This window comes from Paroedura picta, chromosome 7 (assembly GCF_049243985.1).
Source record: "Paroedura picta isolate Pp20150507F chromosome 7, Ppicta_v3.0, whole genome shotgun sequence".
NCBI lineage: Eukaryota > Metazoa > Chordata > Lepidosauria > Squamata > Gekkonidae > Paroedura > Paroedura picta.
In genome coordinates this window covers 112,340,711-112,361,838 of record NC_135375.1, presented here as the reverse complement: position 1 = coordinate 112,361,838, position 21,128 = coordinate 112,340,711, and the positions used below count along the sequence as shown (strand labels likewise).

Here is a 21,128-nt window from a genome sequence, read left to right as displayed (position 1 = left end):
CAGCTACTGGTCTGAAGGTGCAACCCAATTGAAAGATTGCTTAGAAAGAAATGGGGGAAATTTCAGTACTAAATGTTGAGGGAGTGGGCTGAAGGAAGCTTGGGCTGCATTTGTGGGGGGGGGGGAGGGGCTCCCCATAGACCAGGGGTGGCCAAACTGTGGCACTCCAGGTATTCATGGACTATAATTCCCATGAGAATTCCCAGCAGCATGGGAATTGTAGTCCATGGACATCTGGAGAGCCAGTGCTTGGCCACCCCTGCGAAAGACAAAAGGCACAGGAGAAGATGAGAAGAGACGGGGAGAAGATCTTCCCAAATATTCAATTTTATTGCAGTTGTCTGTAATTAGGACTAATCCTCATTTTGTATTCTTATTGATGTGGTTTGAAAAGAACCTCTGCTAGTCAGCATTTCTCAGCAGTTTCCTGGAACGCTGCTTCTTAGGACAGTTTTCCTCTTCCTCTCCTCCCTTCCCTGAGCCTTCTGCTTTTCTGTCTCATTTTGACATTTGTGTCCAGGAACATGATGATGGTATATCTGAGGTGATGACATCACAGATGGTTGGAACCAAAATCCTACAGGCCACCAGCCGTTGTCAAATGAAATGGCTGTAGGAGGAATGGAGGGTGTGGCATTTATGCCCTATCATTAGAAATGAGAGTTGCATCTTCGTAATTCATGAGGGAGGTTCTCTTTCTTTCCCCTCTCTCCTCCTCCTGTCCATTGTTTGGGTAGTTTTGTGTATCTTCTCTTAAATACATGTTCATAGCAGACCCATCCCTTAGATTTGCACTTTGGACTATGCCAGGTGTTGGCTTCCTTTCCCACTGGCTCCTTTTCTTTGCCTCCTACCACAGAATGCATACATACAGCTTGGAAGATTGAAGAGAAGTGGTATATAAGGGTAGTGTTGTGGTTAAGAGTGGTGGACTCCAAACTGGAGAAGTCAGTTCGATTCCCCATGGTGGGGAAGCTCAGGCTAGTCCCAGTTCTCTCGGGACTCTCTCAGCCCCACCTACCCCACAAGGTGCCTGTTGAGAGGAGAGTCAGGGTGGTGCAGCTGTTAGCAGACTCTAATCTGGACAGCTGGGCTTGATTTCTCACTCCTCTTCCAGATGAAGCTTGCAGGGTGACCTTGGGCCAGTCCCAGTTCTCTCAGCACTGTCTCGGCCACACCTACCCCACGAGGCGAACGTTGCAGGGGGAGGAAGGGAAAGGCGGCTGTAGGTTGCATTGAGACTTCTTAAGGAAAAGAAAAGTGGAATATAAAAGACGCCTCATTACTACTCTTAACATCGCACAACGTGTCCCTTCACCTGCTTATAAAAAAGGCAATTCCAAGAAGTGCGTCCCCTCCTAAAAAAATGTACTCAGATGTGTTTACAGCCTAGTCACAGGGCAGAAACAAGTTTTGCCCACGAGTACGTTCCCAGTAATCTTGTGTTGCCTGTGCATTTCGTTTTTAGCTGTCTGCTTAGCCCCCTCTTTTTAAACTGTGGGGTGTTCCCGTTAACCTCCGCCGAGTAATTTGTTTGTACAGAGCCCTACGCCGAATCCCGAGTCTTCATGTGCGATTACTATAAGAGTGCTGTGAGCCATTCTGCCGGGGGGGAGCCACTGGATAAGCTCCAGTGCTTTCTTTTCCTAAACTGCACTTGACATAGAGCTTATCAACCCTTAATTAGTGATACATTTTCTCCCTGTGATTTCTATTGATGTTTCACAGAGGGAAGACGAATGGAACCTCAACCTGACTAGAGTACGAATTGTTTTAGAAAATCCAACAAACATCTCTCTTTGTGTCTCCCTTCCTCCTCGCTTATTCCCCTCCGACGGAAAAGGTGAAAAGCGGCACGATAGAAATCAGCTCCCGTATTAGGGTTTTTCGCTTGCCTGTGCAATGGAAGGCGACAAGCGTCAGGGCCTCCGTCAGCAGATCCGGGAGGCGCGGAGGGGAGGCGGAGAGCTCCCTGGTGGCGGCTGGGGATGGCTGGGATGTGATTGTGAGAGCCAGGATGAAGTCAGTCCTGACAAAGTGTGTGGATTGATGGATGGACAGAGCTGGGAAGTGGATGGGAGGATGGATGAGGGCAGAGGGGGAATTTAACACAGACAAACAGAATGAATGACAGAGAAGGATTGCCTGCTAAAGGATTCAGGCAGTCGGAGCCCGCAAGCAATTTACTTACTGCTAACAGAATACAGGAGGATTTTTCAGCAGGTTCCCCTAAAAAAAAAAAAAAAAAAATACGGGAAGAGGACTGAGCTTCGACTAAATTTCAGCTCCACATTTATTTATTTTTGTCCAGCTTCAAACGCATCCACTCCATTCAAACCGAGCGCTGGATCATTTGCAATAAGGTTGCACAGCGTTTTTGTTTTTTAAAGACTACCTTTCTTTCCCACGATCGTCGTTTCGGTACCCCCCCCCCGACTGAATTAATCTGCTCCAATTACTGTTACTTTGCAACGACCAATAATAGTACTTAATCTGCTTCTCTTTTTTTTTGTTTAAATCCAGATTACTCGCACATTTCAATGGTCCGTTTTGATGTAGAACGTTCAAGGTGATTATGGCATTAAATCAAGATTGTTTCGCCGCACGGATTTAAGATTCACACATTGCCAGCTGGTTTGAAACCTTGGCTTTTGAAATAAACAGCCATAGATCATGGTTGAAGCTGGTGTTTTGAGTGCGCCTGTTGTCTTGATCATCCATTGCACAAATGTGCTTTCTTTGTAAGGTGGGTATTCTCACACTAAAAGATGTGCGCCTTAAATTGACTTGAGGTTGATCCTCAATCTATGTTTGCTCCCATATTAAATCTGTATAGGTTACTTAGCTTCTGCAATAATAAAATCTCAGTCCAGTAGCACCTTTAAGACCAACAAAGATTTATTCAGGGCGTGAGCTTTCGAGTGCTTGCACTCGAAAGCTCACACCCTGAATAAATCTTTGTTGGTCTTAAAGGTGCTACTGGACTCAGATTTTATTGTGCTACTGCAGACCAACACAGCTACCCATTTGAATCCTAGCTTTTGAGAGAGAGAGAGAGAGAGAGAGAGAGAGAGAGAGAGAGAGAGAGAGAGAGAGAGAACGCTATACTAAACTGGCTGAAATAGAGTAATGGGTACTGATTATTTCGCTCCACTCTCTGAAATAGTGTAACAATGTACAGTTTATCTTTTCCTGTATGAGTTATGCCAAATATATTGAATATTGTTCTTATGACTCAGTGCTCCAGGTTTTTGTTTTTGGGTCTTGTTTTTTTTGTTTTTTTTTAAGAAACATGCTTGTGAATCATAGCCACTGTTTGTAACACTTTCCTGGGCAATATATTGCTTATACTATTAATTTTTCATAGTATGCATGGAAATACAGAGTGCTTTAAAAATTTTGACAATGTATCTTGTGTAATAGAGTTTCCCAGCTCTGCAAGTAATTTGTTTTGGTTGGGAGGAACTGTGTAAGCCGTGCGGGGGAACTCTGTCTCTCTCTCTCCCTGTGTTGTGCGTATGCATGCAAAACATATTAATTATTCAGTGCTCTGGGCGATCAGTGATTCAGGAATGTGGAGTACAAGACTGTTATGCCCTTCAGGTGTGTGTGTGTGTGTGTGTGTTCCTGTGTGTGTGTTTGTGAGCTGTGTTGGTCATCCAATTTCCTGTGCCTGCACCAGTGGGCAATGGTTACACCGAGATCTTACAACAGCCTTCTGAAGTAATAGCACAGAATACAGGTTGTCCGTCGTCTTGGCCTTTATCCTTGCAAAGGGTAGTATAAGGGGATCACTTATGCTCTTGTAGATTTCTTTTGTCTGAATGTTATGGAAGATATCTTTTAAGAATCTTTAGTATTCTGCATGGTTTGGGATTTGAATTGACTTAACCCCCCCCTCCCCCGTGCCCACATTGTCTCTATTGTATTAAAAGCCATTATTCACAATGCAAATAGCTGGAAGCACATGGGAAAGAAGGGTGGTTTAGCAACAAAGTAAATTACTCAAACCATGCCATAAACTAAATGGGCAGAAATATCTGGGCAGAAGATAAAAGTGATCCAGGTAATGTACAGACTGAGTGCAAAGCATCTTGAAATTGAAGAAATTGTGTGGAGAGGAAGAAAAGTGTTGAGTCAGAATCCCACAAACGACAGGCTCAAAATTTTTCAATAAGGTGACCCACATGTTCCAATATACCTGCTAGGGCAGGGGTGGGCAAACTGTGGCCCTCCAGATGCCCATGGACTACAATTCCCATGATCCCCTGCCAGCATTCGCTGGCAAGGGATCATGGGAATTGTAGTCCATAGGCATCTGGAGGGACACAGTTTGCCCACCTCTGTGCTAGGGTGACCCAAGGTTTTTTGTTGTCCTGTGACCTTGGCTAATTATGACCTTGGCATCATCCAGCTGGTATCCCATTTTCTGAAGTAGGGGTTTCTTGACGGCCCTGGAAGGGTTTCTTGAGATATATATATATATATATATAATGTGTTAAACATTTATCAGGTGATATGACCATATATAACGGAGCCTCTTGTGGCGCAGAGTGGTAAGGCAGCCGTCTGAAAGCTTTGCCCATGAGGCTGGGAGTTCGATCCCAGCACCCGGCTCAAGGTCAACTCAGCCTTCCATCCTTCCGAGGTCGGTAAAATGAGTACCCAGCTTGCTTGCTGGGGGGTAAATGGTAATGACTGGGGAAGGCACTGGCAAACCACCCCGTATTGAGTCTGCTATGAAAACGCTAGAGGGCGTCACCCAAGGGTCAGACATGACTCGGTGCTTGCACAGGGGATACCTTTACCTTTATGACCATATATAAGAGCCTCTTGTGGTGCAGAGTGGTAAGGCAGCAGAAATGCTGTCTGAAGCTGTCTGCCCATGAGGCTGGGAATTTGATCCCAGCAGCCGGCTCAAGGTTGACTCAGCTTTCCATCCTTCCGAGGTCGGTAAAATGAGTACCCAGCTTGCGGGGGGGGGGGGGGTAAACTGTAATGACTGGGGAAGGCACTGGCAAACCACCCCATATTAAGTCTGCCATGAAAACGCTAGAGGGCGTCACCCCAAGGGTCAGACATGACCTGGTGCCTGCACAGGGGATACCTTTATCTTTACCTTTATGACCATATATGGTCACGTTAATCTCCCCCCCCCCCATCCCAAAGTGGCCAATGATGGACCTAGAGGGGGTGGGGAGGGGAGCGGCCCTGGGAAAGCATGTCCACAGCTCTGCTTCCCAACCATATTCTGCTTCATTGAGCCACTTCTGGGCTTTTTCAAAGCCTGAAGAATTTGTCAGTTGAGAAAGTTGAGAAAGGCTGTTCTAGAGTGACTAATCAGATGGTTTTGAAACACCAACAAACATCGCATGAAGGGCACAGCTGCCCACAGCAGAAATCCCAAGCAAAAGGTATTGCATCCAGAAGTGGCGTTCCAGCCTCTGACCACCCGCTCCTTCTCCATCCCTCCCTCCAGTCCCCCCTAAGAGTCTAAGATGCTCACTCGAGTAACCACCAGAATACATTTTACTTGATCAAGCTGTATATGCAGTGAAGGAAAACAACCAACAAATATACGGCATGGAAGATACTGTCTCCAGGGTCAGGTCTTGGTTTCCAAAATATGAGGCATTCTGGGATGGTGATCTAGAAATTTAATAAACAATAATTATTATAACAGCAACAATGAACAAGAGCAACCAGAAGGACAGGGCCAGCCATTAGGGAGGTCTGACCCATGTCCCAACACACAATTTATGAAACATTTCTATAGGGTGTTCAAACCCTGAACGTTCTTGGATATTTCCAAGTGCTTTTGCAAGGAGATGGGGATGTCTTTGTCATGTGAAGAAACTTGGACATTAATGTAGACCATCAAGGAGGCAAACTGGGACATCTGACAAGGCTGGGCAATCAAGTCGCATGAGGGTTGATGCCAGTTGTGGGAGCCGCAGTATATCTATACACCTATCTGAAGTAAATTGTGAATTATGTATTATACTAGCAAGAAAGCCCATTGCAACCAGGAATGCAATGGGTGCTAGGCCAATCAGGACCTGATTGCCCCAATTCCATCTCGGACAGACAGGACACTCTCTACCCCCAGGGCTGTTTCACAAATATTAAGAGGAACAATGGATAAGGATTGTAGTTACATGTTTTTTCTATATGGGATTCAGTAGAAACTCATTCTGGCATTTTTCTACACAGCAAATACTTACCTTGGACAATTGCTCAGCTTGTTTTCTTCAGCCCTAGGTGTAACACTTCAGTTGTTGCAACAGTTAACTGAAATCCTCCCCCCCCCCCCAAAAAAAAAATAGTATACATATCAACTGAGGCCAAGTACTTGAACTGTGTCTGAACAGTGTAGGGAGACAGGGCTGGACAATTCAAGGGCCAAGTCTTCATGGCAACCTAACGTGTGCTTGTAGTGCCTAAAGCTCAGATGGCTTCTGCATATTATGGAGTTGAAAAGAAGGAAGGAAATGGAGAGTCAGCCCTTAAAAGGCATGTCCTCCAAAGCTTCTAGCACAGAGCTGATTTGTTGCTAGAGGTTGGGCTCTGCTGCCTCCATAGCCTTGGCTGCAGTCCGTGGGCCTCCGGGTTGACTGGGTCCCTTGAATTTTGTCTCCCTATTACTCCTGCCAGCAGTTGTGACTGAACCTGAAATTACCCATCATTCTCTTGTCACTTACTATGGTGCTTAAAACATTCTGCTTGATGTCTGTTACTAATAAGCACAGATCTTTGTGCCCAAGCTCACAATATAAGAAGACCTGTGAGAACTCAAGACAAGGTGGTGATGGAAAACAAGATATGAAATTTCAGTTAATACAGAAGAGTCCTGGAAGAGTTTTTACAGGATAGTTTCAGGTCTTGGCTTAGTTGTTCTCCATAAAGTGGACAAGAAGATGACGTGGAATAAATGAAGGATGAATCAGGGGGAAATCTCATGCCCAGGCCTTGGTGTTGCAGATGTTGTGTGTTAGCTGCAGGTGTGGAGAAGACAGGTGGTGGAGGGTGGACGTAATTCGACTAAATCAAAGGTTCTTTGTTGGGCAAAACCCCATCAGGCACCTCACACTTTCTAAAAAGAGGTGGTGGGTACCAGGAAGGGAATTGATGGGTGTCCTGGCACAGACACCCAGTTGGGAATGCCTGAACCAGATGTCGCCTTGCAAGCCTTTTGTTGGGTTGAAGAAGTTGGGTTAGAATGGACTGGAAACTTCAGGTCTCTTTTATTACATAGAGCTGCCCTATATTCTTAGTTTTCTTGGACAAGCTGCCCTAAGACTGCTCCTTCCTGGGCTACAGCTGGATGTGATTTGTGCAAAATCAAGCTGTCCCAGTCTTAGACGTTTACTGCTTTAAAGATAACTTCTTTAATGTCCTGTTTTAACAAGCATTAGTATTTCAAGTGGCTTCTTGTTTTTCATTTATATGCAATGTGTGTTTGAAGTGATAGCCTAACCAGCCTTTCTCAACCTTATGACCATTGAGAAACCCCTGAAACATTCTTCAGGCTTTGAGAAACCCTAGAAGTGGCCTAATCATGCAGAATATGGCTGGGAAGCAGAGCTGTGGACATGGCCATATATATATATTAGTATTAATAAAATTAGTATTAATAAAATTAGTAATAAAACTAATAAAATTAGTATAAAATTAGTATTAATAAAATCCCACCCATTCAGGAAACCCTTCCAAGGCTGTCAAGAAACCTCCAGGTTTCAGAAAACCCTGGTTGAGAAAGCCCGAACTAAACACCTAGGTAACTTACTCCATTTCCATTGGGCCTTCAGTGTCTCAGGCCCAGAATGCACACAGGGCAACAGGTCCCATGCCACACAGTGGTGAGGACAGAGTTGCCATCCTCCAGGTGGTATCTGGTGATTTCCCGCCATTACAACTGATCCTTAGTTGAACAATCTGTTCTCCTCATGAAAAGGGACACTTTGGAAGGGGGACCCTGTGGCACTGTACCCCAATGAAGTCCCTCCCTTCCCAAACCCTGTCCTCAGATTCCCCAACCCCCAAATCTCCAGGTATTTTCCAGGCTGGAGCTGGCAACCCTGGATTGTTGGTAATATTTCTGAACCGAGAGAATCTTTTCCTCATTACCAAGGAACCCTACACAGAGATTGCAGGTAGGGTTGCCAACCTCCAGGTGGTGACTGTATGGCAACGTGCCTCCTTGAAGGCCGTCCCCCCCAATCCCTGGCCTCCTCAGACTCCGCCCCGAAATCTCCACGTATTTCCCAATCTGGAGCTGCCAACCCTACTTCCAGGTCAAAGGTCACTGCTAAGCTTCATTACCAAGGTTCAAATTGAATGTTGTTTAATGTTCCAAATATTATTCTACTCTCCAGGAGCATTTACTGTGGTGAGATCCAGATGTCAAAATATCCCTTTCCGTTGATTTTTAACTCTCTCTTTCTCTCACGCCTCCGTCATCTTAAACTTCCCTCTTTCTCAGAGCTGCGGAAATTTAGAATAAATTTGCCTTTAAACACGCACGCGCGCAAATTGGTTTGTAATAAATCTTGGTGTAGACCGGTGTGCTTTCATTTCTTTCATTTGACCTTGGTGGAGCAGGCTGATGGGCCAGTGAAAAATAGGATATGAAAAACGAGGGAATGGAGCAAGGTAAGCAGTGAGTCAGTCTTGTGTGTCATTAGCTTTGAAAACAGTCTGGAGCCCTTTCCCTTTCCCTTCTCCAGTCTTCCTCTTGGAGCCCTCTTCCCTTCTTGGCATGCGTCGGGATGCTTGTACATTGCCTGAGAAGTCCTGTCCCACAGAGCTGGCTTTCTGAAGTGGCGAAGGTGGGCTGTTGCTGCACACAGTCGAGTGGCAGGTGGCACATGCAATCGGGCAAGCCCTATGCATAAAGAAAATGGCGGCACCAATATCTGGCTCAACAGAGCTTGGAGTAGGGTGGCGTGTGGCCGCATCCGAATCAGCTATTCCAGGCCGATTCGGACACCGCCGCCCACAACCGTAGTTCGGAGCACAGGTGCCTTTCGGGGTCACATTTTTTTAAGCGGCTGACCCCATGGGCTCTGAGATCTATCGCTAAACGGGCAAAGCTGAAACTTTAAATTTAATTTTTAATTCATTTGTTCATTTGTTCGTTCATATTCCGTCCTTAGTGGCTCAGGCCAGATTGCGTCAGAATTCCAGTTCAATATTTAAAATGTAAGTCATCAAAAATAAGATATAACTACAAATCCGAGTCATAAAATGAAAATTTAAACTTCAGATTTTAAACCCTACAGGCCACCTCCTCCTCACACAGTTCATTGGCTAAGGGGAAGCATATATCATTCTAGAAAGTTCACGTCATGAGTGGGGTTTTAAGCAGGGGGGCCAGTGTATTCTTAGTGTTAACTCTGGTCTCAACCATAGGCCTGGCCTCAACCGCAGGAACACCTCCGTCTTACAGGCCCCTGATCTCATTTGGAAGAACATTTCTTTAGGGCTGGGGACTCTGGGCAGATCTGGGTCAGAAAAACGAAAAGCATGCCTACTGGCCGCAGTTTGACTACCCCTGTTCGAGCTGTATCTGGAGAGGTAAGCAGTGACTCATGAAAGCTGTTCCCTTGCCACAATTTTTTAGTCTTTAAGGTGCTCCTGGACTTTTGAAATTTTCTACTGCTACGAAGGTATTATATTTGTTTGGGATTATATACTTACTGCATGGGATCCCATTTTTATTTATTTTCTCTACAATGTTTATACCCTGTCTTTGTGCCCATATCAGGACCACCAAGGTAGCTAGCTGATTAGGGGCAAAAAAAGTAATTAGCACAAATTGATTTTAATATAAAGATATTTGATTAATTATAGTTATTTGATGCCTAAACCTTGCACCATACTTGTTTCATTGCTTGCAGCTTCAAACTATTTTTTTTAAAGGTTTCTGGATAAATAGAACATAGTTCCTTACATCGTAGTAGAAAAGGGGTGGTTGGACATTGACTTAATTACAATAGCCATTCACAATTAGTGTGAATCATGCTTAGGTCCCTTGTTGATCTTCTTATGATATGGTTGTTTATACTGTTTTCGCCTCGTCCCCCCCCCCCTTGCAGTGCTGTTCCCTCCTTTCTTGTTATCCATTTCTGCTTCATCTTTGTTGGGCTATTCAAACCTCCCTAAAGGTTGCTTGTTTTCATAATATCCTGCCCAACCTATCCCAATGCAAGGTTCCTAGCCTCTGCATTTATGACACGTTGCAGTCTGACATCAAAGACCTACCTTGCCTTCACAGATTTTTTGACCAAAGAACTAAAACTTCAGCAATCATGATAGAGAGGAAAAGCCAAGATAATAAATATACCATTTATATCTGATGCTCTCCACTCATCTCACCTCAAGGAGAATACCCCAAGGGATGTATGGAGATCCACTCACACGTGAGAAATATGTATTTTATTTATTATTTGACTACACTTGTCACCCACTTTCCTCACTGAACCACAAGGCAGATTTCAGAGTTACGAGGCTGACAAAGAACAAGGTTGTTAGAGACCATCAAAATGGACATTGTTTAGAACAGTGGTCCCCAACCTTTTTATCACCGGGGACCACTCAACACCTTTTACTGAGGCCCGGTGGGGGGGGGGTAGTTTACTCCTCTACTCTCAACCCCTGCCCTAATGCTCTCTGATAGCTGTGGTAATGTTTAAACATCACTTCAAAATAAGATGCAGACACGCCACAACAATGAATATAAGGAACATTTAATTTTCATGGGAATTTTAACTCATGACAATGACAAATCAATGGGAACCCTGAGCTTGTTTCTCTGCAACGAGATAGTCCCATCTGGGAGTGATGGGAGACAATGACACCCGAAGTGTGTTGTAAACGGCCGGGGGGGTGAGAAGGCGTCCTTCGGGACCCACCTCCAATTAGTCGAAGGACCACATGTGGTCTGCAGCCCACAAGTTGGGGATCGCTAGTTTAGAGCATTGTTCAACTAAATAAGCGGTGCAGGATCGAAAAAACATGGCAACCGTTGAGCTATAGGGTCGGAAAAAGTCGGACACAACTGAATGGCTAAGATCATCATCTCCCTGCCTATACCCGTCAAAGAGCTCTACGCTCCACCACCACCAACCGGCAAATGGTCTCTGGCCCTAAAGATGCCCACTTGGCCTCAGCCAGGCCCAGAGCCTTCTCTGTTCTGGCCCCCACCTAGTGGAACGAGCTCCCAGAGGAGATCAGGGCCCTGACGGAGTTAAAACAGTTCTGCAGGGCCTGCAAAAAGGAGCTCTTCCGCCAGGCATTTGGTTGAGACCAGGCAGAACCAACAACATCTGAAGGGCCCCTGCTCCCTCCCTCCCAGAATCCCAAGCGTGCGCTCTGGACCAGTTTGCACTGTTGCATTGTTTGCACTGTTTGCACTGTTACAATTATCAGTTGTTATTATTGTTACAGTATTTATATGTTATGGATTGTTTCATGTATCGTTTATACCTTTTATGTAAACCACCCTGAGCCTTGGGGGAGGGAGGTATATAAATATAATAAATAATTAAATAAATCATCATCATACATATAACAAACAATGCAATAAAAGTTGGCTACACGATTAAAGAAACGTGGAATAAAAACAGTAGTATATACCCTATAGCCTGGATTTCACATGTTACAGGATCTAATAAACTGAGTTTCACGGAGGTGAAATCAGCATAATGCATCCAACAAAAAAACGTGGCGTGAAGTTGGAGGGGAAAGACTTGCCTCTTGTACTGTATGAAAACAAGCTGATCCACCAGATAAAGCACACATGTAAATATGTTGGATTCAAGTCTTGGGAAGGTATAAGCTTTTGAGAGTATCTGATGAAGTGAACTTTGCCCGTCAACAGCTCATATTACCAAAAATCTTGCCTTTTCTTTGACGTGCTCCTGGACTCGAATCTAGCTGTTTTACTGCAGACAAACATGGCTGCCCGCTGGAATAATCCACATGCAAATAAGTTCCTCAGGAGAATGTGAAAGAGGCTTGGCCAAATTTAATGAGAATAGTTCTATCCATTTATTCAAATGTGGAATTCAATGTTAGAGGATGTTGTGATGGCCACAGGCATAGATGGCTTTAAAAGTGGATGTGACACATTCATGGGGTGGCAGGTTCCAGTGGATGAGCGATAGGGTTGTAAGTGTCCTGCATAGTGCAGGGGGTTGGATTAGATGACCCATGAGGTCCCTTCCAACTCTATGATTCTATGGAGGACAGGTCAGTGCAGACTAGCCATGGTGACTAAGGGAAATCTCCAAATTCAGAGGCATCTCTGAATCTCAGTGCTGGGGGGCAATGTGAAGGGAAGGTTCTGGGTCCTTTTTGTTGGTCCTCCAGAGGAACTGGTTGGCCACATTGGGAGAAGGGTCCTGCACTGGTCTGATTCAACAGGACTCTTTTTATGTTCATAGCCTTCGGTGCTCCATGTTCAGAAACAATGTACCACTTCAACCCAGTTGTTGTTGGTACAAACCACAGAAGAGGTATGGGTACATTTATGCTTTTCTGAAGAGCTTCAGGGTACACAATGATTAGAAGGATCCTGCTGGTTTCCTCTGATTCAGATGTGATTGGCTGAGTGGAATGAGTTACTCATCTCTTTCTCCTAGCCATTGCGCTCTACATGAGTCATGCCCATGCCTCACTCCCCACACCAGCATTATCACCGCAAACTGCATTTTTTTGGACAGACAAGAGGAGTTTAAAGATTGGTTGGGATGCAGTAAAGGTTGTGCCCAGGAAAGTGACAGTGTGGCTCAGTGTGGCTGGAGGACATTTGGGTATGAAATCTGAGTAGATCGTTCAGTTCTAACTCAAAGGGACCAGTGGGGGTAGAAAGTACTGAGAAGTCACAGCTAACTCCTAACAACCCACTGGGGTTTTCAAGGTGAGTCATTAAGGTTTGCCTTATGGCAGAGGTGGTCAAACAGTGATTCTTTAGATGTCCGTGAACTACAATTACCATGAACGCCTGCCTCATGGTAATTGTAGACCATGGACATCTGGAGAGCTACCATTTGATCACCGTTGCTCTATTGCAGGGGTAGTCAATCTGTGGTCCTCCAGATGCCCATGGACTACAATTCCCATGAGCCCCTGCCGGCGGTTGCTGGCAGGGGCTCATGGGAATTGTAGTCCATGGGCATCTGGAGGACCACAGATTGACTACCCCTGCTCTATTGGGTTTTCAAGGGAAGTGATTAAGCCTTTTCCTCTGCAGAGCCCTCCTTGCTGGACTCCTGCCCCAGCACTGAGCTCGCTTAGCTTCCAAGGTCTGGCAAGATCAAACTGTACCCTGCCATCTTTCCTCCCAGTGAAATATCAGGATGCCCCAAATATCTTGTAGCTTCTTTATATGGAGTTGACTAGGCTTACATTTCCATTTTTTCCGCTCAGTTCTGTTAAGCACAAAGGTCCTTTTCTAGGTGACATATCATGTTGTATTCCAAAGTACACTTTCTTTTAATTTACAACTTAATTTCCAACCTAATTCGGAAGATTGATACTATAATGCTATTTGCAGAAGTATTGAAATGTCAGTAAGTTTTATTGTAGTAATAAAGAGAATTCCATATATCACATGCTCTATAGGGATCCTTGCTTTTTGCATAGATCTTCATAGCAACAACCAGTGGCTAAATGCTGGCAATCATTAATTTTTAAAGAAGACGTGGGGACGGTGACTTGAGGAATGGAAGGCCCTCATAAAGAATGAACTTTCCTTTGGATGCGTTTGTGCAGGTGGCTTCAGAGGGGATGGAGGCGTGGCCGTTCAAAAAAAAAAAAGAAAGAAAAGAGCAAAAAAGGAAAAGAAATCCCAGGTTTCTAATACTTAAAATGCTGTCTGCTCATAAAAGATTTCAGTCTGGGAGAGGCCGTCTTCGAGCTTCTCTTAACAAATGGGCATCAGTGGTCCATGAAATAATCAATGTTGATCATCCATCCTGGGGTCTGCCAATATGTTAATGGGTCTTCTGCATCGTTATGGCTGCACGGCCATAAATCATTTCCATACTACCGTGCTTAGCAGTCCAGGACCTAACCCCCCCCCCCCGCCGTCCCCCTCCGCCTTTCACCGTCTGGAACAAGAAGAAAAAAGGAAGAAAGAATCTTGTCTAAAAAAATGAAAATCTAAACATTTTGCAGCTCCTTGTCTTGATTGTTTTCAGATGCTAAAATAGTAAGTGGGACAGATTGTAAATCGATAGAGACAATAAGACAAAGTGTTTTAATAAGAGAAGGACTCCCAAGTAAATCATACTTCTGTTTATATTATTGCTTTTGAGGTTATAAATAAATAGGGACCAACCAACAAGGCCTTAGTTAACGTGGAGAGAGGGATCCAGTATTGACAGTTTGGACATCTATTGCCTCTATTGGATTCTGCATTTTTTCCTTCCTTGACAAGGAAGGCCACAGAGCTGTTGCTTGTCGACAGGAGGGGAGAAGGAGGGGCAGTGCTCAGTGCTGAGCCTTGGACAAAACACCTTCCTTCTCACCAAACAGGACTCAGTCAACCCCTGGAGGGCAGCAGACTAGTTATGGACCGCCATATGAAGTTTTCATCTCGAAAACGAATAGATCAAGTTGGTTGGATGCAAATTTTTTATGCATGACATAGTTATGAGGGGTGGGCACTAATTTTGCAGCTCCTACCATTGTGTGTATGAATTTTATCCTCCATTTTGGAGCTTTCTGTTAGGATTGCCAACTCTAGATTAGAAATGCTTGGTGATTTGGGGGACGGGGCTTAGGGGGTTGGGGTGGAGAGGCACTTCATTGGTGTAGAAACCATAGGCCCAATTCTCCAAAGAAGCCATGTTCTCTCTTCAAGGGAACTGATCTCTCAAAGCAGGAGATCTCCAGGCAGAACCTGGAGGTTGGCAAAACTGTTGGCACTGATTACTAAACATTTTAAATCCAATGTAAAGCTGTAGCTTTGGCAGTAGAAATTTTTAGGGAGTGGTGGTGATGATGATAAACCCAGCAATCATATAAGAATTAAAAATCTTTGCATCTCAGGGACATGGCAAAAGCGAGATACACTTAAATGTTTCTTGTTCCTTCCTCATTGTACACCTGAGAAGTCCTCTTTGGGCAGGTGGAGAGAATACAAAAGGTATTTTGAGGTTGATGGGGGGGTGCTCTTAATCAGCCTTTGAGAAGGGATGTCAGCTCTGGTTTGGGAAATATTTTTTGGGGGGGTGAGTTTGGGAAGAGCAGAGTTTGAAGAGGGAAGGATTAGGAGTGTACATTCAGCTAATGTGAAAGAATACAGAATATTTGATATTTTATGGCTATTCAAAACGGTCAGGCCAAAAAATCCTGAAAATATTTGGACATTTTTGGGACTAGTAGATAGCCACAGTTGTGGTGTGTTTGATGGTCTCTCAGTCTCTTTAAATGCCTTTAGAGTGAACTCTGGGCTTGGAGAAGGCATTTAAAGGAACTGTGAGCCCTTTAAATGCCTTCAGAATTTACTTTTGTGCTGGAGCCATGGCTTTCACAAGATATTTACATTTTAAAGAGATTACATCCCCTTTAAAGTTTAAATGGCTTTCCTCCATTGGAAACGAGGATGGGGACATTGAGAGCCCATTGAATTGGACCAATCTTTTCAAACTTGGATGGGGGGGGTGAGGAAAGGTTGCAGCAGCTATGCCCCTACCTCAGAAAACAGCTCCCCACCCCAATAGTTCTGGATCAATTCCCCATTATCACTTATTGTCTATAATGGATCCCATAGACCAGGGGTAGTCAAACTGCGGCCCTCCAGATGCCATGGACTACAATTCCCAGAAGCCCCTGCCAGCGAATGCTGGCAGGGGCTCCTGGGAATTGTAGTCCATGGACATCTGGAGGGCCGCAGTTTGACTACCCCTGCCATAGACTATAATGGAGCCAAGAACATTCAAAATTCCAAGATATTTACCAAGTCTTGATTCCATCATGGTATTTTCCAAAAATACCAACATTTTTCATATTCAATATATCTGAACCTAAAAAATACTCTCTCTCTCTCTTTTTTTGCATATTCCTAGAAGAGAGCTCAGCAGGGTACAAGGTTGTCCTTTTCTACAGGGGACCTGCTCTCTGTAGTCTGGAAACCAACAGGAATATCCAAAGGGCTTCAGGCCCCACCTGAAGGTCGGCAACCCTCTTTCTGGGAGAGGCACAAAGCCTAGTTTTTAAGATCCCTTTGAAGTAGTAAAAGCTAAGGCTCATGGGCAGGGCATTGGTTTCCAGTAAGATCACAAACCCAAGCTGCAAAAACTAGACAAACGTCATGGCACACAACAGTCAGGGCCATAGCTCAGTGGCAGAGCTTCTTAGGCAGAAGGTCCCAGGTTCAATCCCCAGCATCACCAGTTAAAGGAGCAGTCAGAAGGCGATTGGAAAGACTCCTGCCCGAGAGTAGGCAATACTGATCGTGGTGGACTAATGATTTCTGATTCGGCATAAGGCAGCTTCATGTGGACCTGGTTTCCTTCTTACAAATCAGCAGACGGGGCTAAAACCACAATGCAAAGCGATTCTTCAGCCTACTTCCAAGCAAAATAGTTCTGGGTGGAATGACACATGAGTAGAGATGGGACGCTGCCACCAAAAACAACCTCCCTGTTTCAGATCCTCTCCAGTCTTCTGTAACCCGTACCCTGTGATGTTATGTTGTGCACCTATCTGCTTTGTCATAGGCTTCTTCCCGTGAATGGCTGTATGGCCATCACAAAGGGTTTGTGAGGACTGAGGATAACACACAGCAAAGGGGAAGCAAATGGGGTGCTTGTGTATTAGTTGGGGCTCTTGTTTGCCTAGCCTGGAATGGTCTATGAGGGTCGTGTGCGCTTCGGCCACCAAAGTGGTCATTCAAGCCTGGGATGGCCGCTTCGGTGGCCGAAGAGCACAATCCTAAATATGATCATAGCTGATTTTGCTGTTAGGGATGAAAGGGCAGGAAGGAGCTGTGGGGGACGGGGGGGTCACCCAGTGGCTCCATATAGACAAGAGAGACAATTAAAACCGAGATGACTTTTAACAGAAGTGGCAGCAGCAGGCAGGATGGAAGTAATTTATTCAAAAAAATTGTCCAAATCCATAAACCGCACTGATGTATGGGTACGGTAGCAGGACAGTGGAAAATGTGATAGTTGTTTCCGTTGTGTAAATTACTGAGGCAGGATGCCTTTGTGAAGTATGGGGGTTTGTTTAACGTTCTGACAACAAATTTAGATCCTGTTATGGTTATTGCAGTGTAATGCAGTAATAAAAATTGAACATGACACACCAGCAATTTATTATTTGTGTGTTTTTTAACCTTGAGTATCGGATTGTTTGCCCAAGCATATCCTTTGATTTGTGATGAAATTTATTGTTGGTAAAAACAATCAGATTTCCATTAGATGTAAAAAAATATATATTTTTTGGCCACGAGCCATAGATTTAGAAGGGGGAGGGGGAATGAAGCTAGGCTGTAGAACTTAAGACAGGTAGGCTTATAGCATTATATGGTAATTCGGCATGAAAGAATAATTGTGACACTCCACTTGGTGCTGGAATATAATCGTGCTGTGAGGTTCAATTCTCTGAAAGGCCAAATTATCTTCAACTACATTAGTCTGACAACCTATAATGCCTTGCAGAGGCAATTTGTAGATGTTTTACAGAATGCCAGCAAACATGGCTTACCATTATGGTACCCATTAACAAATTTGTGTGGAGTGGGGAGGCAGGGGAAAAAAAAAAAGTAACTTTCCCTATTTTTCCCCTAACTGTTTTCAGGCTTTGGAAACACAATAAACATGTACAGGGTAATAGTAGTTTATGCTTAGCTATTTACTGCTACTTAAATATCTACCTGGAGTATTGCAAGACAGATTAATTTTATGAATGGTACCTTTTCAGTAATATTTATATTGACATGCGTTTAAGCAGTAGCCCTCCAGGCAATGATGGAGAGAGGTATTATAAGAAAATGCAATTTGAAGACAGGAGGAAGCAGAGGGGCATGAGTGCAGTTTGAGATTTTATGGAAATGCCGCAGACTTAGCCTGAGGCTACTTAAACAAACCCTCAACTACAACTCTTTATGCATATTTCAAGGGTGTTTGCGATAATCATGCAATGAACAGTGTAATAACTACACGGCCCTTCCATTTCCCAGCTAGTTTTCTGCCCAAGACTATTTCTACTAGACGCTTTCTCTAAAGTTGTATTAAATAGGAGAGGGGACGGGCATCCTTATTCTATTGTTTTGTGATCCCAGCCGAGGCCTTTGGAATACTGCAACCACAGAAATACTTAAGATTGTGATTACCACGACAGCTTAAAACAGGGGTAGTCAAACTGTGGCCCTCCAGATGTCCATGGACTACAATTCCCAGGAGCCCCTGCCAGCGAATGCCCCTGGCTTAAAACAACCCAGAAGGTCAGAGGCCAAAAGCTGTGTTAGGAGGCATATAAGGAACAAGGAGGAGGGGGGTGTTTCCATAGTGGGGGTGGGAGGGGGAGGGTCGGTTGGGGTTGTTTGCTTTTTTTTGGTTTGGTTTTAATTTTTTTTTTAATTATTATTATTATACTTTGGCCACCTCATGAGAAGGAAGGACTCCCTGGAGAAGAGCCTAATGCTGGGAGCGATTGAGGGCAAAAGAAGAAGGGGGCGACAGAGAATGAGGTGGCTGGTTGGAGTCACTGAAGCAGTCAGTGTGAGCTTAAATGGACTCCGGGGAATGGTAGAGGACAGGAAGGCCTGGAGGATCATTGTCCATGGGGTCGAGATGGGTCGGACACAACTTCGCAACTAGCAACATTATTATTGTGAACCACCCTGTTTTGGTTGGCCAGGAGGCCCGGTATATAAGTCCAATAATAGTCAGTCAGTCTCTCCATTCCAGGAGAAGCTATGGAAGAGTTTCTGCTTCGTAAACAGAAGGTCCCAGGTTCAGTCCCCAGCATCTCCAGTTAATAAGACCAGGAAGTAGGTGGTGTGAAAGACCTTTCACAGATAAGAGCCGTGGCCACTCTGAGTGGGGCCTGATTCAGTAGAAGGAAGGTTCATGTGTAATCTCTGTGCATTACAAAAATATTTAACAAGAACAACTCAAATTGAAAAGGCCTTTGGCGGGGGGAGCCTCCAGCTAACATCAGAAGGCCTTCAAGGAAGGGCTTCGCTGTTTTAATTGCATGAGCAAGGGATCACAAACATAGGAGACAACCCTACTTCCATAATTGTGGATTATCTGCAGATGATCTAAGTTAGTGCTTCTTAAAATACTGCAAATGCTTTGGCCAAGGACTTGGAAAAGGAAAACTGGTTCTGATGAACTCTTCTATTATAACCATTAAACCTTATTAATTTGAACCAATGCTGATACAGATTGCTTCAGAGTTGGGAAATTCCTGGAGATTTGGGGGTGTAGCCTGGTGGTGCGAGTGGGAGGTGAGGTGAGGGACTTCAGTAGGCATAATTCCATAGGGACAATACTCCAAAGCAGTCATTATATTCAGGAGAACTGATCTTGTTGGTCTGCAATCCCCAGAGATCTCCAGGCATTCACCTGAAGGTTGGCAACTACAGTTGCCAGATCCAGGTTAGAAAAGTATTTGAGGTAGACACCTTGAAAGGAGGGGCTTAGGAAGGGGCATTATTATTTATTTACATTTATTTATATTTATTTATTCATAAATTGATTTATATACCACCCCTCTTGGACTCATTATATCAGAGCTGTGAACAGATTGAGCTAACCATGAATGATAACATTTCCATCTGTAACCCTTATAATAAAAGCGGTAAGGGGTGGAAGAGGTCTTTGGCCGACCCGCCTAACCACCAATCAGGTCAGCACTGTCCTGGCTGCCCTACTCCTGATTGGCCTTCCATCCAATGTACAGCCAATGAGGAAGGAGGTCTCACCACTGGTGATTGCCACCCCCTCCAACTTCTTCCACCCCAAGCAACCCCAGCCCTGGCCTTGCTGGGCCTCACTGGGGCTGCTAGGTTGGCGGGTGCAGGACTGGTTTTGGGTTGGTTTTGGGGGGGAGGGCTAATTCATTGATATAGTATGGTTTTCTGACTGGCTTCAACCATAAGCCTGGCAGAAGAGCTCTGTCTTAGCAAATTCCATCGGGGCCCTGATTTCCCCCCGGGGATCCTGCGTCAAATGACTGGGACAGGAGATTCTTTGAACTTTCGTTCTTAGCAGTTCCGATGAGGATGGCCTTCTTAGGTGGCAGAATGGAACGAGAGCGAGGACTGGGAATAGTTCATGCCCCTTGCAGGGTTACCAACCTCCAAGTGGGGCCTGATGCTCTTCCAGTGGGTTGTGCCCCATCTTAATTAGTGGGGGAGGGGTTGTCATTATTATTCATGCTGCATCCCATCTGTGGAACAGATCGGCTTATAAACGCTTTTGCAACTTTCTCCTCCAGGTCTCGTAAGTCTTGGGTCGTTCCTGTGGTTCCCCCCCCCCCCTTTGCTTTGTTTCCGTCCGATTTGTGCTAAAAAAAAAAGCCATTGCAATGTCTGCGGAATTAATCTGTGCTGGTGAAAACAAAGGTGGGAAGAGCCACAGCAAAAGGGGTGGTGGTGAAAAATCAGATAACAGATTATTTTTTGCAGACTACCCTCCAGTACATTTAAGGGCATGCTGCAGCATTAATGTTTACGCATAATGTTTTCCAAAGTAATTTATGCTGAACTGCCACTGACTTACTTAACATTTATAGGTCAACCACCTGCAGAAAGGGCATGTAGGTAGATTATTGTTGACTTTATGGTTATGGAAGCTAACTAATCAGGGAGCATGCTGGGATATCTCTTGTTATGCTTGAGTAGCTTTAGCACCAGGGCTCTAAGATGTCTGTGGGCACAGGGTAGCATGCCCATTTCTCATGACGGACACCCCTACTGAGAGAGGAACTGTCCTTGGGAAAGGAAATTGTGTTACGAGAGAGAATAGTTACCTTGAGTTCTTAATAATCTCTTGGCAAACATACGGAAGGTGGACGTAAGATGACCCAGGTGATAAGCTTTTGGAAATGAGCAAAAGAAGATGCTGCATCGTCACGAGCTTTATGCAGATTTTCTCTTCAGA

At 44.7% G+C, this 21,128-nt stretch overlaps 1 protein-coding gene across 2 annotated transcripts in view; it reads left to right on the top strand.

Moving 5' to 3' along the window:
- The window catches only part of LRMDA (leucine rich melanocyte differentiation associated), a 941,975-nt gene that overhangs the window by 237,849 nt on the left and 682,998 nt on the right, over positions 1–21,128 (top strand). Inside the window, exon 3 of one of the 2 annotated variants that reach the window (XM_077345968.1) lies at positions 2,524–2,569. The exons of the other annotated variant lie outside the window; for it this stretch is intronic. Coding sequence (XP_077202083.1) covers positions 2,541–2,569 — 29 coding nt within the window. The 5' untranslated portion in view covers positions 2,524–2,540. The remainder of the gene's footprint in view (positions 1–2,523; positions 2,570–21,128) is intronic. 2 annotated transcript variants of the gene reach the window in all.